Source organism: Vulpes lagopus, chromosome 16 (genome assembly GCF_018345385.1).
Source record: "Vulpes lagopus strain Blue_001 chromosome 16, ASM1834538v1, whole genome shotgun sequence".
NCBI lineage: Eukaryota > Metazoa > Chordata > Mammalia > Carnivora > Canidae > Vulpes > Vulpes lagopus.
Window position 1 is genome coordinate 2567741 of NC_054839.1, and position 22522 is coordinate 2590262.

The following is a 22522-nucleotide window of genomic DNA, read 5'->3' on the forward strand; positions in this document are numbered from 1 at the left end:
CCACTTATGAGGGTCCCCCTCAGTACATGGGGATCACGCTGTTCCCTGATGGCCAGATGCCAAACCTGACCACTAGGAGGTGCTTCCATGCTGCTCTCTTGGTCTTGAGGTAAATGCTTGTCCTTAGCTGGAGCTAGTAGGTCCACACAGGTGTGTATATTAGCCACTGGCTACTTGGATACACTCCTCATTGCCATACATACTCAGAGCAAAAATATAAGAATATTTCTGTGACTCTTTAATTTTACTTTCTGTGGAATGAAAGGACTACTTCCTTTTTTTTTAAATAAAGATTTTATTTTTTCATGAGAGAGAGAGGCAGAGACCCAGGCAGAGGAGAAGCAGGCTCCATGCAGGGAGCCTGACATGGGACTCGATCCCGGGTCTCCAGGATCACACCCTGGGCTGAAGGCAGCACTAAACTGCTGAGCCACCAGGCTGCCCAGGACTACTTCGTTTTAACAACGTTGGTAGGCTTTTCCATTTTTGGCCCCCTGCTGACAGTGCCCTCACTGAGGAGAGTTGAAAGGTGGGTTTGGGCTTTCTAAGAAAAAAGTACACAACTCCACACTGAAATAAACCAGATATGCTTTTTAATAGTTACCAGGATTTAGATGTAATTCCCCAAAGGGAAAAACAGTGACATTTCTCAAATTACATGTGAAACAAGAGTGGGGAAACATTAAGATCCATTTGGGGTGATCAATCAGAGATTGGGGTCTCAATCAGAGAACATCAGCCAATGATAACCATCAGGGCAAACAGACGTGTAAAGGATCCACACAACTCCTGTCCTTGTAGAAAGACCCTGAAACCTACGGGAAGTATTCACAGGCATGGAAACCAACCCCACAGAGAAAGACACCAGAGAAGCAGCTCTCAGGCCACAGAGAAAACCATCCACCTAGAGCGCCAACCAGAGGCTAACAGGGCACCTCTAATGGAATCTCTTCCTGACAACACCCACTTTTAATGATAGCAGTCAGTCCCTGCACTTAGGGCCTCCTGGGTGCTCCCAAACGTCCAACTTCGTCTGTTCCTCCTGAGAGCCTGTGAATGGGTCACATCACAGACGAGGGCTCCACGACTCCAAGGGCATGCTGCCCACCGCCATCACTGCACACACACGTAGGAGGAGTGTTTCCTCTGAAAGCTGATCACTGATAATACTTCAACCAATTAACCTTAACCACTCATGCTTACTATTTCTGCCAATTCCAACCAAATCCGTGTTTAAAAAGCAAACACGCCGAAGACCACACATGCGATGCCGCTTGGTGGACCTCAATTTAAAGAGCACAACTCCTCATCCTGTAGATACTTTAACAGGACCAGTGGGAGTCTCGTGAGTAGCATCTGACACAGGGAATTTCTTGTGCATGCATAGGCGCACACAGGAAACATGGGCAGTGAGGAGGAAGGAGCGCAGACCAGGAGCGGGTCCATGGTCTTACAGCAAGCGCACAAAGCTCAGCTGCTGGCCCTGTGCACAGCTCATCTGTCCCTTACTACTGAGCAGCTAAGAAAAGTTCAGGAATACTTGGAGGTGCTACAGGGACACTAAATCAACTATGCATGTAGCCCAAAATCAATACCTGACGTGGATTCCCAGGACAAAGGCAGCCTCCCCCATCAGCACGCTTGCTTCTTGCTGTCGTGGCTCAGGTTTCAAAGAGTCTGCTGAATGCAGGCCCAATTTCAGCAATCATGTCGGTGGTGGTGGTGGAACGTCCGTGCTTCTGGAAGGCCTGGAGGCTGCACTGCCTCGTGAGTGAGCATGCACCCAAGGCAGGCCAGGAGGAGAGGGCTGGACCTGGAAGGGGAGGATGGTCAGCAGGTGCCTACACTCACTGTAGGCCTGACCTGACCTTCCTTTCCCACCTGGGACCCCAAACAGGCCTAGCAGGCAAGTCTGCTAGCCTTCTGAGATAGAAGGCAGCCTCAAGACCAGGGAGATAGGGCCCATCAATACCCACTCACCCAGAGGACAGGATGGCAGTTCTACCCCCAATGATAACTAGACCCATATGCATCAGCGCCAGGGAGAAATGTTGAAGATCTGAGAATGCGGGTTCCCACCATCATCAACAGGCCCCCGTACAATCTTGTTTCTCCATGTACATGCCCTTAGCAGGTGCTCCCTACTTCTGTTGTGCTACCACCCTACAGGCCTCACAGGCTTCACAGGTGGGGCACCCTCCAGACCCAGGACACCCCACCCCAGCACATATGGCCCCACCGTCATATGACAGGTATAGAGAACAAGTCACGGAAGACGGAACCTGCCTGTGCTCACAGCAGTGGACGTGGGCCAAGCCTGCAGTTCAGAGTTCTGCCTCTTAGAGAAAGCTCCCACTTCAGGACAGCAGTCAAGGCCGGCTCACCTCTGCTCTATTTCTGGTCTACTGTTCTGCTTTACAGGGGTTCACATCGCACCCCCCGGAACACGGTCTCAAACTTGGGGAGCTTCACAAACCACAGACACTCCAGAGCCATTGGCACTGAGCAACAGGCCAGGGCATCAACCTTACACTGAGCAAGAGCCAACCAGGTGACCGTTCTGGGATCACATCCCCATCCTGGGATCGCTTCCACAGAACACCAAGATTTCATGTGGCTACTTATTAAACATGGGCAACTAAAATGGTTCACACGATTCAAAGCTCTCAAGGGGAAGACAAGTGAAGATGTCACATACCCATTAGTCTTTTCAGGAGCGGCGTGCAGTGCCCAGTGCACCAGGACACCCAGAGTGCCTGACAGCAGATCTCCCTGGCCGCCACACCTGCGGCTGCTGCCCTCCTGGGTGCACTCAAGTACTGTAGGGCGAGAGGGACACAGCCATCAGAGGACGAGCTCACCTGGGCCTGAGGCACGATCTCGATCAGCAGCAGCTCTTCCCATCTGTTCTGTACGAGGCAGCCTGGTTTACAGAAGAGCAGACCCAGGCCAGCCCAGAAGCACCTGCGTAGCACAACACAGGCGGCAAACAGACTCATCCAACTTGGGCCTGCTGGAGCAGACACGGGAGCAGAGCACAGGTACCGGGGATCTTCAGGCCAAGGAGGTGCAAGCCACACTAGCACCCCTGCATGGACCCAGCCAGTGGCCGCTCTCCCATTTATGCTGTGTAACCCAGCAGCCACTTTGGAAAATGGATGGTTGTATCTTCTGAATGTCAGACTCTAGAGCACTTCCCAGCAACAAAAAGGTTTCAAGGTCCCTCAGAGAACATACCCTTGGTTTTGCCTATCCAGTGTGGGGGAGCACGCAAGCAGCACTCTCTGGGGCCCCAGTGTGCCTCCCACCACCTGGTCAGCAGCTCTATGCCAAGGCAGCCCATCCTGTAGTACAGAACCAAAGCGCTCCCTGCTGCCCAGTCCCGTCATGTGAGGGGAGGACCTGTTCTGGGTGCACTGGGGAGACTCTGACCCTCACTGTCATTGATGGCAGGTCTCCGGCACACACCATAACCTCCCCGTTCTTCCCACTAGGCAGCCAGCAGGCCCTAGAGACAGAACGAGGTGGAAGCTGCCATGTCCAGCACGTGGCAAGCCCCTCCACTGGTATCCACTCCCAGTGTTTCCTTTCTAGCCCTTCTTAACAATAAAATGCCAGGAAATATTCATATAACTTTTTCTAATGCTGCAGGTAAGCTGGAGGCAGCAGGCCCAGGACCCTGGGCACCACCTCTGACAGGGCTGCCACAGATCATGGACAGAACCGTAGCCACTGCACCTGACATCCAAACACTCAGCAAGGTCATTTCCCTTTGTGAAAACAGTGAGAAATGCAAGCTCACTGGGAAGTCTATGTGTGGAACATGTGTGACACGAGGGACCGCATGTGCTGTGTGTGACCACAGTTTCCCAGGGGCTGGTGCCCAGCACAGCCACACCAACCGACCTGCGTGAAGCCTACAGGTACCTACCCTGTTCGCCGTCAGAGATCACGTCCCGCTCTCCTTTCTGTACCACGGTCACATTCCCCAGGGCCTGACTGAGCCTCCGTACGGCTTCATGATGATCACTACCATCGACCGGGTGGCTTAGCTGCGAGTGGGACAGCACAGACAGGCCATTGTTAAACACATGGAAGGAACCCACAATCACAGATACATCCTGCCCATCCACCCTGATCTCAAACATAGGAAGCCTCCAGGAGCTCTGGCCCCCCACACAGATGTGTACAACCCGTGCACCAGGGGGAAGTGGACCCAGAAGAGCTGGACAGCAAGTCCTCAGGTGGATGTGGAAACACTGTTCTTACCCTCCCCGGACTTTTGGATCAAAGTTAAGGGAACAATGCCCAAGGCTGGAGTTTTACAGGTTTGCAGAAGTGACACAACTCTGAATGATAACATGCTAACATCTATGGGACACTTCATATGTAGAACCTGTGGGTTTACATTCATTTCATCCTTAGACTCTATGAGGCGATGTTCTCATGTCCCACATTTCACAGGTGAGGCAATGCAGGAAGGGATGGAGTGAGCGGCCCAGAGCCCACTGCCCCGCCTCTCACCTAGTCACAGATTTGCTGGTGACAGGATGCCCCAAGATTCCGTGCACCACCAAGAAAGAATAGCACTGTTAGCATGTGGAAACATGCATCTACTTGCTGGCCATCTGCAAATATGCCCCTGCAGGGAAAGGTCGGGGCACCAGAGCCATCCCTCACCCCTCCTCAGGAAGGGGAGGGTTTACACCTTTTGGGTGGTCAGTGAACTCACCACAGCTTCAGAGAGTCTGTTGAATTCCACATGGTTGGGAGTGAGAACAGCCTTCCGGTAGCTCTGGATGAGGGCTGGGTGCTGAGCTATCAGCCACAGCCCATCCTATAGACAGGGACAGGTATGTATGCACAGTCTTAGGGGCGGGCCTGGCTGTGAGAAGGGGCAGGAGAGGAGAGGCCACACTCACTGCATCAATGATGACAGGGATGTCCCTGGCCTTGGATGCTTCTAAAATGCCCTGCAAGAAAAGAAAGCTATGCTGAACAAGCCCATCACCCCCAGTGGAATTAACACCAAGCAAGCAGTTCCATGATGAAGAATTCAACAAATACACAGAAAATGTAAATGCAAGACAAGAAACAGAAGAAAACTCAAATAAATGGGCAGTAGCCCCTCTGTAAGGCAGGGCACCACAAACCCTAGACAGGAGTCTGTGGGAAGCACAATACCCAGCACTGGGGCAGGCGAGCCCATGGAGGCTGACCCCAAGCTAGAAGCTCCAAGTGTCCCGTCAGCACTCATCTCAGGGTTCCCAGATGAAAAATCTGAAGTCTTCAGAATTCCCCCAAATACATGCGCAGTAATTGACACGCTGCAATACCACGTGACACCCATCTCTACCCAGAACACACACTTGACAGTAGAAAACATTAAGAGAACAGTGAGACGACAGCCGCACTCCAGGATGCCCAGTGTCCAGCACACAGCACGGAGACAAGCGGGTGAGCACATGGTGGGTGGGCTCGCCCGCCAAAGACAGAGGCCTCAGAAAAAACCTAATCTGCCACACAGCTTGCAGACGCCCTCAGGGACTGGGAGAGACCGTCTGCTGTAAAGCCCCGCCTGCAGTGTCCTGCTGTGGCTGCCCAGGAGGCTGCCCTCCTAAGCAGCGTGGACTTCCTAGGAAGTCCCTTCTGGCCCTCCAGGTGTGTGTGTGTGGGGGGGGGTGGTAGCAAAGGAAGCAGTGAGGAAACCCTGGATGATGGACAGCTACTCTCATGGCCCTGAGCCCAAGGGAGCGCCAACCTCTTCGTGGGATGGCCTCTGACTCAGGCTCTATGTCAAAGAAGAGCCCAGATTCCGACAGCGCCTGGGGCACTGCAGCACGCAACTTGTATCCCAGTGGAGCTGCCGCAGGCTGAGCCTCAACACCACCTCCGAAATCCTAGCTCTGCCGCTCGGAGTTGGGTGAACTTGAGTAAAGTCAGCCCAGTCTCTGAACCTCAGTTTCCTGGTAAGATCAAAGTAATGCCTCAATACTCTCCAGGTTTACCCACCTCTAAAGATTCACCCAGTCCTCAGCAAGGGGGCTGGCAGCCCCTGAAGGGCAGCTGCAGTAACTGTTACTTTGCACAAGCAGTCCAGCGCTGAGCCAGACACCTGCTTAGGCCCAACATCTATTACCCTGCTCCTTCCTGGAGTATCTGTGAGTCCAAGGGCCTTAACATACGTTAAAAAAAAGAAATAGTAAAACAAAATAGATGGTAAGTAGAAATAACCTGAAATACTAAAAGATAAACCCAGACATATTTAACTAGAAGTTATTCCGAAAATGAAATGGGAGACCCCACGAGGTGAGGGCTTGCCCTACCCTGCCCTCCTTGCCCTACCCTGTTGTATTTTGTGGACATGGGTTTGAGGCTTCAGAGAGGTTGCAAAGCCCCTTCAAAGGAGGGTCAGGGTACGAGAGCCTCATCAAAGCATATTTCCTCACTTAACAATGAAAACACTCTGCCTGCTGCTTTGAGTTTTGGCTTTGCTGCGAAAACAGATTCAGCTTCCCTCAATCTCTGCTTTTGGGCGGCAGTGCTGGGCCACAGCAACGACACTTCCATCTCTGTGCTTTCCTCTGCCAATCCTGACGAACATTGGGGTGAAGGTTCAAACACCAGGAAAGCCAAATCGACATGATTGGGCAGGTGTGAATCATGTCGCATCACATTCAGGTCTCCTGGCACACACAGAGTTGGGCATCATCACTCATATTAGGACAGGTTTGCTCCATCACTTGGGGTATTTGTATGAAGTGTGCTGTGCATTTAACCCTGTCCTTGTCTGTCACACTGCCGTCAGGGCCTGGACACACAGCGAAGGTGACAGCAGCTCCAAGGGAGGCCACTTGATGACACTGCCGTGGCCCCACCGTCTAGCCAAAATCTAACCCACGGGGAGGATAGCAGAGAAGGGAAGGAGCTGCACACCCACCGGTCAGAAGAGGCTGGATGCTGGATGAGCAGCAGCCCCATGTGTCTGACAGTAAGACACAGCCACAGTCAAAGGGGAGCACTCCTGCACGGGAGGTGGCGCCCAGGGGAGAAGGAATGCCCCCCCCCCCCCCCCCCAGCAGAAGCCCTGCGAGGGCAGCCCTCTGGTGGGAGAGGGAGCTGCTGCAGCCAACACCATCTGGCCATACAGCTCGTAGACATTTAGGACACACCTAAAAGAAACAGACAAATACATATGCAAAAATGTTCAAGACATCACTAACATAAGAAAAAGCTGTAAACCACCTAAATGAACTAGCTAAATATAGTATATCGTGATATAGCTAAATAATGAGGAACATGTAGCTATTCTATCAGGAAAAGCCGCCAGGACCTATCATTAAGAGCAAGCTACAAAGGAGCATAAATAGTATGAGCTCTAGTCAAGAGCCTAGGTCCTAGATCCAGAAAACTCTGGTTCATAACTAGCATATGACGTGGAAGACTGAATACTGTAGGGCAGCAGCACCGCCAAGCTGAGTTACACATTCAGCATGTTTCCTGTCAGAATCCCTGCTTCCTCTTCTGATCCTAAAGCTCCTGTGAAGATGCACACAACCCAGAACAGCCAAAATACTCCCAAAATGAACAAAGTTGGCAGGATCACACTGCCACCACTGTCAGGACGGAGTGCTCCCAGTGCAAGGACAGCTGTACAAATCAATGAGCAGAGATGAGAGCCCAGAAATAAACCCCTGCACTGATGTCCAGACTTTCAACAAGGATGAACAGACAATTCACTTGAGCAGAGTGGTGCTGGAACTAAGTATCCACTCCCTACACCAGACATAAAATGTATTCAAGATGCACCATAGACCTACATATAAGAGCTAAAACAATAAAGCTCTTCAAAGAAAATAAACTTAAGAATTAAAAATCCATGCGAGAAAAAAAGCGCAGCAAACAGAGGAGTTCCTCCAAACATGAAATAGGGTTGTCACAAAAATCTGTACACAAAGATTCATAGTGGCACTACTTTCAACAGTCCAACGCAGAAGCCACCTAATCGTCCATCAAGGGATGGATAAACAAAATGTGGTCCACACGAGAATATCCACCAGCAAGGAAAGGAGTGGAACACTGACCCACACCACATGCACGTGAGCCCAGAGATGCTGCTGAGTGAACACAGCTGGTCACAAACACCAGTCCTGTAAGACCGTGTTGCTACAAAAGGTCCGGAAGATACAAATACACAGGCCGCAGGTAGAGACTGTGGCTGCCAGGGGCTGGGGAGTTTGAGAGGAAAAGGGAGCAGCTGCTAACAGATGCAGGATTTCTTTTCGGGATGATCAGAGTGTTCTCATGGTAGTGGCTGTACAACTGTGAAGATACTCAGAAACCTCGGAATTGTATGCTTTAAATGCATGAATTGCGTGGCATGCAAAAATTCTTGATGAAGTTAAGAACTCAGCAACTTATTACATGGCCACTTTGGGGGTGTAATTTAATTTCTCCAAGATTCAATTTTTGTCATCAGAAAAACGAGGATATGGGGGTGTCTGGGGGGGCTCAGTCGGTGAAGCGTCTGCCTTTGGCTCAGGTCATGATCCCAGGGTCCTGGGATGGAGCCCTAAGTCCCTGATTCAGACTCCCTGCTCAGCAGAGAGCCTGCCACTCCTCCTGCTTATGCATGCTGTCTCCCAAATAAATAAGGAAGAAGGAAGAAAATGAAGGAAGGAAGGAAAGAAAGAAAAGGAAGAAAAGAAAGAAAAAGAAAAAAACAAACAAGGCTAAGAGAAATCTATCCAACAGGGCTGTTTTCAGGATTACACTAGATAACAAATTCGCCCAGGAAACATTTAGTAAGTGTGTGCAGGAACACAGCACAGTGAGAGCAGCACACGGAACACACCCACTGTGAGTATACAAGTCACAGACGGTACTGAGCTCTGTAACCAAGTAAAACATGAGGAAACCCATGGTCCCTGACGGTCCCCAGCCATCCCGGGTCCCCAGGCCAGTGCTAGGGGTAGCCCCTGCACACGTGTCCCCAGGGAAAAAATATTTAGGAGGAATTCTGGTAAAATCCAAGCATATTTTCCCCACTCGTTTAAACTATTTCAAAAATAAGTTCATTTCTTATCAGAGAGCTTAAATCTCTGTGCAGAAAATGCCCTGCTGAGGAAGAAGTCCTGAGAGACATGGGAAAGGGTGAGGTGATGTCCGGCATGGCAGCTCCTCAGAGGTGAACAGCACAGATACAGGCCAGGTGACCAGCACAGAAAGCCACACTGCCAGGATGGGCAGGCCTGGGACCTGCTGATCACAACAGTACACAAGAGGGTGTCTCTGTTCCAGGTTTGGTTCAGGAGACACCCTGACAGGTGGCTTCTTGAAGCAAATCAGTCAGACTGTGCTGAGTCCACTCAGGCTGCTGTGACAGATGCCACAGGCTGGGTGGCTTGGAAACAACAGAGATGTACTGCTCACAGTTCTGGAAGCTTCAAGTCCAGGATGTGGGTGCTGGCTGAGGGCCTCCTACAGGTCACAGGCCGTGCTGTGTCCTTAGCTGGTGGAAGTGGAGGGGAGCTCCCGGGGGCCCCTTTATACGGGCACGAATTCCATTCAGAAGGCTCCTCCATCCCCACAACCTAATCACTCCCCAAAGGCCTCACCTCCTGACACCCTACCTCGGGGGTCAGGATTCCAGCATGTGAATCTGAGGGGACACATGCATCCAGGCGGTGGACAAGTCACAAAAGGTCACAAACCCCATCATCCTGAGGGTCATCCCCATTCTGGCAGGAGCTCTCACTTGCCTCTCTTCCCAAAGACAAACCACCTGGCAGAGAGGCTGTCACAGCCCATCTCCCACCCACCCTGTGCAGAGAGCCACCATCTCAGGATACAAGTGCACAGGAGACCACAGGCTACACACAGGGTTCCCCATTCAGGTCTCCCCCTCAGCTCACATGAATCAAAGGAGCTAGCATTCCTCAGCTATGATTTATTTCTACTTTTCAGCAAGCAGTCAAGAATTTTCAAGATTAGACGATGCTTGGGACGCCTGGGTGGCTCAGCAGTTGAGTGTCTGCCTTCAGCTCTGGGCATGATCCCAGAGTCCTGGGATCGGGTCCCACATCGGGCTCCCTGCATGGAGCCTGCTTCTCCCTCTGCCTATGTCTCTGCCTCTGTGTGTCTATCATGGATAAATAAATAAAATCTTAAAAAAAAAAAAAAAAGGATTGGACAATGCTGCCTGACATGTGACGTGCCCCATGCCAGCTCCAGGTGGCTCCAGACCAGGACAGCCCAGAGGCCTCATTTGCGGCGTGTTACCTAGAGCCACTGCTTGACTGTATGGGACTGGTTTTCAGATTATTTGTCCCAAATGTACAACTGCTGGTTCATTTGACACCCCTGTTTTCTCAGCTCTTTGTAAGAGGATGGAGTGGCTGTCCCTCCTACCCCAGGTGCCTATCACTATGCTTCTCATTCAAAGTGGACACCCAAACACGGGGCAGTCCCAGGGACTTCCCTGCTGCAGTATAAAAGCTACTGCCCCGAGAGCAAGAGACTTATTCCACCTGGTCTATTTTAGGTTCATTCCTAGCTCTTTGCCTAGTGTTTCCCCCTCCCTTAAACCATCTTCATTATTCCATCAAGAGACTTGTGAACAATGAACAACAGAAACTCCAAGAAAGTGCTTCTCTTTTAACTCCACAAGCTGAGTCAAGTCTATGAGATAAGGCATGTTCAGTAATTCTCTACATTTACCTTAACGTTTTCAAGAAGAATATTGTCTCGACCCAGGCCAGGTCCCACGACCAGGGCATGCAGCCGGGGCAGCCACTCCTCCACATCGTGAACAGCGCTGGGGCTGTCGCTGCATTGGGAAAAGGAGGCCAGACAATTTAGTACCATTTGCACTCACTGACTTACCTTATTAGGGAGACCACATTTTTCTGGATCTCGCTGGTTCCTTCTGTTGCAGGACTCAGGCCAGGACTCCAGCCTGCATCCAGCCATGTCTCCCCTCTTATCCCCATAGATGGGCTCATCTTTCATTCCCCAATGTACGAATCCAGCTTTCAGCATCTACACTGAGCTACACTGAGACATTCCAGCTACTTTCAAAATCATCTTGGTCTTCTAGGATGAACCAGGTTGTTTCCCGCCACACAGGGTACTTTAGGAACTCGAAGGGGCATCTGGGGACCTTGTCAGTAGGAGTAGGACCTGATGGCTGTCTGGATTTTGTTGTTCCTCCACAGCAGCTTCCCGCTTACCATCTTGCTCCTTGGACTCTTAGAACCCACTCTGCAAGCCTCTGCCCCCCAACTACCCCATGGCAAAATCCAAGCATCCAAGGACTTGTACTTAGCCCCTGTGTCCGACAGATGCAGGGACATGGGCCTTCCAGGCGAGTGCCAACAGTTCTCCAGAACAGCCCTCCTCCCGCACTGCCACCCACCCTCTGCTCCCAGCTGTTGGATGCTGGGCTGGCCCTGCTGACACGCACTCCTGGTTAGCCTTACCCTTGCCTCCTGGCTTTACACACCTCCCCCACATCAGCCCCCAGGTCTATACCTTCCCTGAGCGTCCGTCCAAGGTCTAACAGCAACACTGCTTAGATATCCTGCAGGCAAATGAAAATATCCAAAAGCCAGCCCCTGATGGTCACCCCGACCAAAACCTGCTCTCTCAGGTTCCTCACCTTGACAACAACTAGCGCAGACCAAATCCAGAGTGGCCTTCATGACTCTCATCTTTTCCCTCTGCCCTATGTCCCCCTGTCAGCAAATCCTGGGGCTGTACTTTCAAGTGCACCTCAAATCTGACCCTTCTCTTATTTCTCCCTCATCACTTACTCACCCCAGCATCCTTACAACACTTTTCTCATGCAATCCCTGCTTCCATCCTGGGCCCCAAAAGCTCATTCTCAACACAGTAGCCAGGTCACATCTTTTAAATAAATGTACACTAGACCCTGTCCCTCCCTGCTCAAGTGTTCCAGTGGCCCTCTTCTCCCTCTTCCTCATTTACCTGAAAGCCAAACCCCTTAGGATAACCCCCACAACCTCAGGGCTTGACCCTGCACCCCCCTGGTCACCTGCCCCATCCTGAGCCCCTTGTGCTCCCTGACACTCCTTGGCTCAAGTCGTACCAACTCTTCCCTGTGTCTGCAGGTCCCTACCTGAATACTACTCTCTGGGCCCCTGCCCACAATCACCCTAGAGAAAACCACACACATGCCACATGCATGTACAGGCCCTGGTTAGGTTCTCCGACACACTGTTGCCTTGCATGTCTGTCTCCAGAGCTCTGCAGCCCAGTATGGCAGACACCAGCCACATGGGGCTATTTTAGTTAAAGTAAAAACTCAGCTTCTGAGGTCCCCCAGCCACATTTCAGGTGCTCCTTAGCCATACATGATCAGCAGCCCCAGTTCTGGAGGGCACCAAGAACATTTTCACCACTGCAAAGCCCAAGGGCCAGGAACAGCTGTTTTGTCTGCTTGGTTTGATGCTGTCCCTGTGGAAGCCAGGGCAAGGACCGGCACTGGAAGCATCTGCTGCATGAGGGAAGGACCCTGTTCCTGCCTGATGGGCCCCTCATTACTGTGTGGGAAGCTTGACCACAGGCAAGGCCCAGACCTCTCCTAGGAAGCCTCAACCATTTCTGATGGACCATGGGTCAACCTGGGGCACGGCACCCTGGTGGCTCAAATCTCATCCCATGCTGTACACACACGGCTGCTTATCTTCTGACTGCAGACAGTGGGCTCTTCACAACTTCTCCTTCCTTCCCACAGCACCTACCTACCACTTCCCAGTATGGCAGCCCCTCAACAGAGGCTCTGGGAGCCCACAAGAAGGCCCCACACCTGAGGAGCACTGCGAGTAACGCACCCCCGTGAGGCCCCACTCACAGAACTGGGTGAACGATCAGCTCCGGGCTGTACGACTTGATCACAGGTGCGGCCTCCCGGGTGCAGAACACGTGGGATAAGTCTGCACCCTGAAAAATGAGCACAAGAGGCTGACTCAGAGCCGGGCCCGCCAACAGACACCTAGGTGGCCTCAGCCAAGCCCCTCACCACAGCTCTTACACTATAGCTAGGTGGCTCAGAGGAGGCCAGAAACTAAGAAAAGGGCTGGAACAGAAAGCAGACTTCTGCTGCCACCCAAGAGGCAGGTCAACCCAGACCAGCTCAGGCTGCCGCACCCGTGGGGGCCATGGGGAACACATTTTATCTTAACTGAGCCATTAGGACTTGATCAAAGGCCTGGGAAATCACCAAGGTTGTAAAGATGCCAACTGCTTAAGTGAGAACTGAAGCAGCATCCCAGGATCATGCTGGTGAAGGATAGTTCTGATAAAACTTCAGTTAACAAAATTCCATGGGGGTGCCTGGGTGGGGAGGTGGGGCTCAGTCGGTACAGCATCTGCCTTCAGCTCAGGTCATGATTCCAGAATCCCAGGACTGAGCCCCACATGGGGCTCCCTGCTCAGCAGGCAGCCTGCTTCTCCCTCTGCCCCCTCCCCTGCTCGTACTCTCTCTCTAAATAAATCAAGAAAGGAAAGAAAGGAAAGAAAAGGAAAGGAAAGGGAAAAGGAAGGAAAGGAAGAAAAAGAAAGGAAGGAAGGAAGGAAGGAAGGAAGGAAGGAAGGAAGGAAGGAAGAAAGAAAGAAAGAAAGAAAGAAAGAAAGAAAGAAAGAAAGAAAGAAAGAAAAGAAAAAAGAAAAGAAAACACTTCCCTAATCATATTTAAAGAATCCAACTCTTAACTAGAAAAGTTGTAAACAGACCTACCACTTTGAGAGCTGAGATTGCTGCGAAGTAAGGTGCTCCGGTATACCTAAAAAGGAAGATATTGACAGTCATCAACTTCTGAGAAAGAGGCAAACACACCAGGTTTATCAGGTTTCACAGACATGAATCACAGAGCCCAGGACCCAGCACTTCATAGGTGTTCAGTAAATGTTTAATAAACATCAACAAACATGGATTGTGACAAGTCCGTTTGTCATTTAAGACCTTTGGTTTTGTTTAAGTAGGCTCCATGCTAGGCATGGAGCCCAATGCCAGGTCTGAACCTTCCACTCTGAGACCATGAGCCGATATAAGTCGGACGCTCAACCAACTGAGCCACCCGGGGTTAGGACCACTGGCTCTCTGCAGCACTGTGTTCAAACTAGAGGCTTGAGGAGGCTGCAAGAGTTCACTGAAGACGTCCCTAACCCCGGGTGGGGGGGGAGGGGTGACACAGGTGAGCACAGCTCAGAACGCTGTAAGAGGACGATAGCGAGGACAGCAGCACACAGTCTGGTACTGAGACTCACACAAGTCCCTCCTGTTCCCATCCCACCTTCCAGAGCGCCTGTGAGTAATGTTAATATTGCCTGAAGCAGAGAAAAAAATGCTTGAACTTGTCATCAGATGAATGACTGTAACCTTTATGTCAATCCCAGGCAGTGAAGAAAACCCAGGAAAAAGACTGAGTACACTCTACACACAACCCTCTCCTGCACAGCAAGGCCACCAACGGGCCAGGAACACAAGACAGGACATGCCACACACAGGCTGTCTCTGCTCCACCCCGCAACAGGTATGCTAGCCCAACAAAGAAGATGCACTAAAACCATAAAAACTAGCTTGCCTATTTATCCAGCAAAAGGTGTGAGGGGTGGAAGGAGGGGGAGATGCTTATAGGTGGCAGTACACACCAGTGCGTGTGTGTGTGGGGGGGGGGGGGTGGCAATTTGCAGCATGCAACAACATTTAAGATGTCTATGTGTTCTGCTCCAGTAGAAATTCTAGGAACTGATCCCCTGGAAAAAAACCAGATGCACATATAAGTAGAAAAACATACAGGGATGTCTACAACCATACTGTTTAGTTGGGGAAAAAGAGCAGGTGACCACTTGCCTATCAATAGGAATTGGTTAAATAAGTCAAGGTCCATCTTTACAAAGAATACTACACCCCACTTACCAACATGGAATGATGGACACCCAGAACACTGCATTAACATAATGCAAAGCTCTGACAGTTGTTCTTTCTTCTGTTTTGTAATAATATCTGATGTAAGCTTTGACTACAAAACCATCCACTTCAAAGACCGCCATTTCAAATGCATTACCAGCCCAAGACTAGGCGGAGAGCCAGTCCACCCTTGCCTCCTTGAGGCTCCTTTAAAGATTTTGGTTGATTTCAGTAACTGACCATCTGGGCCACTTGTCTTTTTCTCTTCCAGGGTTTTAATTTCCCACACTTGTGCTTTAAATTCACCAATAAAGGGGGATCCCTGGGTGGCTCAGTGGTTTGGCGCCTGCCTTTGGCCCAGGGTGTGATCTTGGAGTCCCGGGATCAGGTCCTGCATCGGGCATCCTGCATGAAGCCTGCTTCTCCCTCTGCCTGTGTCTCAGCCTCTCTCTCTGTGTCTCTCATGAATAAATAAATAAAATATTTAAAAAAATAAATAAATTCACCAATAAAGAGTGAATCTTTGAAACCTAAGCCCTTGCCCTCAACCCCAATAAAAGGAGAATCCCAAACCTACATGCTCTGTCTACTTGCAGCCCTCAGTTGTGAGGCCCCAGGGGTGCTGTGTCATTTCCAAGTCCTATAAGTAAAACAGCTTTATTTTTTCAAAATTTCCTGGTAGTTGTGGCTAGAGGGCATCTTGTGATCGTAAGAACTCAGGGGCAGGTCCCATAACACTGGTTATTGATAAGCTGAGACTGGCACAAAACAGTGACATGGTCCCAGTTTTGTAAAATAAATAAATAGTTGCATGCACAAAGTCCAGAAGACTAATAATGTGTCCACACTGAATTATTATTTGAGATACTCTGAGGCTTTCACTTCATACATTTCTGGACCATTTGAATTTTTATAACAAGCAGATAATACTTTTATAATCACAATAACAATGATCCTATTTTCAAGGTTAGTTCCTAAAGCTAACTGACATACTTTAAGTTAGATAATCATCCCTAGCATGCTACACTACCAAACTTATCTGAAAAGAAAATCTGACATCCAGTTCTCATGTAGATGTCCCAAAATATAAGGCAGGAGATGGAGGGAATGTGAGGACTAAAACCCCTGACTTCTTCAATTCTCTCAAAGGATGAAGGACCCAACCACCCAGCAGAGGCCACCTGCTGGCCTCCATCCCAGAGGCTGGAGGAGGACTGTCCTTTAACCAGGGACTAAAGGAAGAAAAGCAGCTAAGAACTAAGGATCCAAGAGCCCAACATGCAGTAGGAGGAGAAGAAAACAGATGAGAAGTGGGAGCCAGTAACAGGCAAATTTCCCTCATCCAAAGGGACCACGTCTACAGATGGAAAGAGCTCACCAAGTCTCAATAAAATTAGTGAAAGTAAGACACATTCCAGACATATCTGGAGGAAACTGCAAAATTCTAAAGAAAAAAAATCTTACAAACATCTAAGCAAGAACAAGTTACTTATAAATCAAGGCAAACTTTTTTTTGTAGTGCAAAATACAGGCTAGAGGACTATGTGATCATATATAGGTTACCACAGAAAATCCTGCTACCCGAGCATCCCCAACTCAGCCAAAGCACCAAGCAGCCCACCGACCACAGCAAGACACAGCAGGTGTACAAGTGCCCCCCCAGCAACAACCCCCCCATCACGTTGTCAAAGAATATGCCAGAAGAGCCAAAGTGCAGACTTCTAGGCCAGGTAGGAAATAACACAGGATCTACCTGGCAGTATTGTATACAAAGTTCCACGTAGCAGTTAGGGGTTGGGCTAGGAATTCCCTAGGAATTCTTAGATCAAGTGTTAACTCTCTCTCCTGAGTGGCATTTGTAATTCACCATAATAGTCAGAAAAGGCAACACCTAAATTTGAAAGCATAATACAATTTCCAAATTAATATAAGGGAAAACCTAGCAAAAATAATAAAAAAATGGAAACACAAAGTAAAATAAAGAGAAAACATAACAGGTCTTAGAGAGTACATGAAGTAGACTCTAAACATGAACAGGCTGATTTGCAGTATTAAAAAAGCAATTACTGGGATCCCTGGGTGGCGCAGCAGTTTGGCGCCTGCCTTTGGCCCAGGGCGCGATCCTGGAGACCCGGGATCGAGTCCCACGTCGGGCTCCCGGTGCATGGAGCCTGCTTCTCCCTCTGCCTGTGTCTCTGCCTCTCTCTCTCCCTCTCTGTGCCTCTCATGAATAAATAAATAAAATCTTAAAAAAAAAAAAAATAAAAAAGCAATTAAAAGCAATTAAAATTAAAAGCAATTAAAAGTCACATGAGGTTAGGAAATTAAAAGCAATTAAAAGTCACATGAGGTTAGGAAACAAACCAAGCTATGTATTATATTTATAAGACACCTAACCATGTGATAAACTGAAAATATACAGCCAGGCAAAGACAGCACATGATATGAAGAGTAAGCGGTAGCTGAAATGGTAACCAAGGTTGATTAAGTCAAAGTTGTTTTTATAAACAAGGACAAATTATAAAACTGTGTCAAACTGCACAGCAGCAAAATATACAGAATTAGAAAACAAGCCTTGAATAAAAGGCTAGATCTGTCAAATTTCATGAATGACTTCGAAGAACATCTTCAAATTGACAAAGTAAACCAAACACACAGTTTTTCTTCTGATTACAAAGTAACAGGTTTAGGGGCCTCTGGGTGGCTCAGTCAGTGAAGCGTCTGCTGCCTTCAGCTCAGGTCATGGTCCTTGAGTCCTGGGACTGAGTTCCGCATCAGACTCCCTACTCAGTGCAGAGCTGGCTTGTCCCTCTTCCCCTGTTGCTCCCCCCGCTTGTCCACAAGTGCTCACTCTCTCTCTCAAATAAAATCTTAAAAAAAAAATCCACAAAGTAATACATATTTAAAGTATGTAGCCTGGTCAGTAAAGCCTAAAACAAGAAAGAGTCCCATCCCAGCCCCCACCGCAGGTGCAATCTCTACACTAACAGCTCACTTGGGACCCTTACTGTTTTCTCCTATTCAGTCACAAAGTTCATCACTGACAAATACCGGTGTCAGAACATCCGACTACACGGAGAAATGATTACTGGGGTCTAACTAGACAAACAGCCAGCTGGTAAGCAGGCAGACAGTGAGACGACAGAGACGGCCTAAACACCCACATTTTCCAAGTCACTTACTCTTGGCAGCCTCCGACTATGCCTATTCTTCCATCTTGGCCTTTGTGCTTCTTGGTAGTTAGAGGAGGTATAATATTTCTCACCAGCTGCAAAGTATTTTCCATATCCTCTATTGAACGTGCTTTATGCAGTGAAAATGCTCTTTGTAAAACTGAAAAACAGGAAAATGAAATCATTTAGAAAAATATTAGCACACATGAAAAACAGCCTATTAACCAAAACACTTCCCAAAGTTGACTTAATGTGAATGCTACAGATTTTTATCCAATGGTTTCACTATTTTATTTCTCTAACCAAATGATGCTTAGAAATTACAACACACAAGCTATACATACCAAGTTTGTTTCTGAAATGTATTAGACATTCCAGAAGACTAATCTTTCAGAAGATGTTTCTAATGCATTACTACTTAATAAACCACACATACTCCAGTTCAATCTTCCATCAAGTTTATCGGGTCTCTTCAGGTTGCTAAAAAGCAACCTCCCATTTGTTACCTTCCTTGATCATCTTCATACTCCCAACCTTCTAGTCACGTTTCTGACACTCAATTAATTACTAATTAAATAACCTAGAAATGGTATTCTAAATGGAGAACATAGCTTACACTGGGTTCAAAGTGGCATTTTATTTTGTTTTTTAAGATCTTTTTAAAATTTCTTTATTAATTCATGAAAGACAGAGAGAGAGAGAGAGAGAGAGAGAGAGAGAGAGAGGCAGAGACACAGGCAGAGAGAGAAGCAGGCCCCATGCCAGGAGCCCGATGTGGGACTCGATCTCGGGTCTCCAGGATCATGCCCTAGGTCAAAGGCAGGCGCTAAACCGCTGAGCCACCCCGGGATCCCCAAAGTGGCATTTTAAAACAATAACATGATTTTGTCTCTAAACAGCTAGATTTTAATTGTCTTTCTTGAAACTTCCTCATCATGTATTTTGCTGCCTTGATATTTAAACCCAGCTCATCTGTGAGAGAAATGCCATGTTCTGTAACATGTTGTATATTCAATGTTTGAATAGATAATAAAGCACCTGTTTTCTCTAGAATTAAAGGGTCTTTGTAGATACATACAATACTCTCACACAAGGCACCAACATTTGTTTCCTTCCAGTCATCTCAGCAGCAGAGAAAAACCAGGCAGGTGTCACAGTTGGAATGAAGACCAAAGCTGCCCCAGCTCCATAAGGTAAACAGCTTTATCTTTAATTACTCTTACAGTTTCACTTTTTATTCAACAAATTTATCCAAGTAGTTTTCTTTAATGAGTAGGTATAAATGCTTCCTTAGTTGACATGCCAGGTGCTGAGACCCCCACCCCCATGTGAGAATATTAACTACTCTCAACCTCAACACTCTGCACCTTCTCCCAAACCAACACAAGACTAAAACTCAAAACAGAATCACTGCAAACCTTTGGCCAAGAAAAGGCACAACTGGGTTTGCTCAGCGATGGCGACAGCGGGCGGATGCCTGTGCTTCCAAAGTCCAGTGACCTGTCTACAGTCCTGCCCCAGAGCCACCGAGCTACCAGAGACCTTGCTCTCCCTCCTCCTCCCTGGTGCCTGTCCACACTCCCAATTCCCAGACTGCACACGGTCTTCTCATGCCATCACTGGGCACTCACTGATGAGCTGCAGGAAGGGAATCAGAGTGGCTGCCATCAGATACGGTGACAAATCACTGACTGAAGAGCATCTCTGCAGTCATGGAAACGCAGGCTGTGCATCTGTCCCCAACTTTATCACGTCTAGCATAACATGATTGGTCAATACCAAACCCACATCATGACATACAGTTGCTTTTTAAAGTCTAGAAACTATAAAAGTAGAGTCGGAACTTAACCAGTCACACAAGGGTTGCTCTGGGTTTCTTACAATGTCATGGGTTTATCAGGTTCCAGTACTTAGTCACATACAGGGTATACCCTAAGACCACCCCACTACACTTCGCCTACACAGGACATGGTACAGCTCCCATCTCCAGCTTTAGGATAGGTGCTTCCCCACTCTCAGTCACCTCGGAGTCCGGCACAGAACTGGACAAGCGTTTGATGAACTAAAAGCATCTTGGTTTATTCTCCTTGTTAGCAGTCAGTTTACCCTTTTACAGACAAGGGAACTGGAGCCCAGAGAGGCAGGCCTGTGAAGATGCCGGGGGCAGTAATGGATAAGCCGGAACAAAAAAACATCATTTTACCAAAATGCTGCCATTTTAAGGCAAATCATTTTTCTTTAACCAAATAGTCACCACACCAACCAAAAGACAAGACGACGACCAAATCCCTCTCAACTGCCCCCTAATCATTTGGGAGTGGTGGAATAAAATCACTTGAGAAGTATAGGATTTTCACTCTTTGACCAGAAGTGTAGAGATGTAAAGTAAATCCACACGGTTCACCAGCCTCTGTCCCATCCATCTGAGACCAATGCCTTCTGTTAGCAAAGGGCCAAATGAAGGTCCGTGACATTCCCCTACACTTCACACTTCCTCAGGGTCAGCTGGCTTACTGGCATGCACCATTTGCACTTACCCACAGAAATATTAAATATGAACACCAACGTTCTCAAGGATAAAGAGGCCTTGCCGAGAGGTGATTTAAAGTTTATCCCACTAAGTAACTTTATCCTCAGGATGATTCTGAGTCTGGAAGGACAGGTCAGACCCGTCTGATTCTTGTGTTACGAAAGTGGCTGAGGCAGTCTGGAGAAGTCCATGGATTTCTTAAGCCTGGGCTGTTTTCTAGAATTACTCACCTCCTACAACCCTCTAGGATAACACCTTTGTGCCAGCTGTGCTTTAAACAAAGAACCCTCGCTCACCTGGAGCACCTAACAGCAATCCTCACAGTAACGGAGATGCCCTGAGGACTTCCCATCCTGGCAAGTCAGTGCTCTACAACTCCACCTGCTTTTTGGTAAAAGTTCAGCAAATCAGCCTGATAATAAAACCTCGAACAAACTCGCTAAAGAAATACCACCGACTAACCACAGTGTGCAAATTTAAGACAAAGGGCTACCAATAAAGTCTCTGAGCAAACTGACCAGAAGCCTCTCTGCTGCCGGCGTGAGGTGAAGCTAAGGAAGCCTTCCATGCCTCTCAAAGCAACTGGCACCTGAACTCACGCAATGCTGCGTGTCAGCTTTACTTCAATGGAGAAAAAACAAAAGCATTTGGAACCATCGTGCAGAGAAACAAAAAGCCAAACATCCCCAACAGTCTCCGCCCTGCAGCACTATACACGCGTCCGTAGCGGAATCTCTCCGCTATCACAGCACGAGAGCGTCACCATCTCGGCTACTTACTGGCTGGGCAACCACAGGTGGAGTCATTCTATGTTCTCAGAGCCCGTCCCTCCCGTCCACACAAAGGTCGGCAAACAAGTCTCTCCACCGAGTGTGAGAAACGTGTAACGCAACCCGCCAGCTCCTTAACGCTCTAAAGCGCATTCCTGTATTTTATGTGAATACACGTCCACCGGGCAAACAGAACGAGGAAGGCACCTCACGACGGGTTACGGGGCTCGGATCAGGCCCTCCCTGTTCCCCGCACGCCTCCAACCTTCCTACACAGCGCGCCCCGTCTGACACCGGCCGGGGTCCTCGGGGGTCGCTCGGGTGCCCCAGGCGCGCTCCCAGCCCCGCCGGCGGAGGCGCGGTGCTGCGGGCGGCCGGCCAAGCCCGTCCCTTCCCGGCCCCCCGCGGCCCCCCGCGGCCCCCCGGACCTCCGACGCCGCCCCTCGGCCCCGTGGCCGCGCACAGGCCGGGCCGCACGGGCCGCACAGCTCCGCACGCCAGCGGCCTTCCGCCGCGCCTCCCGTGCCCCCGCGGCCGGTACCTGCACCCGGCGACAGCTCGTAGAGCACGAGCGCGGCGGACAGCAGCGCCACGGCCGCCGCGCCGGCGAGCGCAGCCCTGGGCCCCGCCCGAGCGGCCATGCGGGCAAGGGCGGCGGGTACCTTACCTCGCCGGCAGGCCCCGGCGGCCTCCCAGACGGAACCCGCAGCCATCGGCCGACTTCCGGACTCCCAGACACCCCCGCGCGGCCGCGGCGGAACCCGACTCTGGGTGGACTTCCGGCTCCCGGCGGCCCTTGCGCCGTCGCCGGAAGCGGGCCCTCACCCGGGCTCGCCCCACCCACAGACGGGCCTCCGCCAGTCTTAAACGGTCTCTGGTGATGGACGAGCTCGGGGCCCAACCTGGCGGGGGCCCAGCTCCGGGGCCCTGGACTTGGCAGGGAAACAGGTTCCAGCCTCCAGAGGCGTTTTAGGGTAGTAGGGTTCGGGTTGTTTTCGTTGTTCCCGTTTTGGGGTTGGGGCGTTATAGGAAACGGGGCGGGCGCTGCGCAGCTAACGAGCAGGTTGCTGTCGGGGAGCAGCTGGAGAATCTGGAGCAGCCCCTTAGCGCAGCCCGA

General features: G+C 49.8%; 1 protein-coding gene and 1 long non-coding RNA gene across 2 annotated transcripts; one reads left to right on the top strand and one right to left on the bottom strand.

The window, feature by feature from the left end:
* Positions 1-576: 576 nt before the first annotated feature.
* NAXD (NAD(P)HX dehydratase) lies at positions 577-22078 on the bottom strand. The gene is given in 11 exon segments (XM_041731165.1): positions 577-1790; positions 1792-1813; positions 2699-2819; positions 3932-4052; positions 4733-4837; positions 4923-4973; positions 10720-10828; positions 12875-12963; positions 13760-13805; positions 18115-18265; positions 21947-22078. Coding segments are annotated over 11 exon segments (1044 nt in total). The 5' UTR covers positions 22047-22078; the 3' UTR covers positions 577-1661.
* LOC121476992 lies at positions 13819-15351 on the top strand. Its single transcript, XR_005984067.1, has 3 exons — positions 13819-14329; positions 14419-14555; positions 15204-15351. It is a non-coding gene; the product is annotated as an uncharacterized LOC121476992 (long non-coding RNA).
* Positions 22079-22522: the final 444 nt, after the last annotated feature.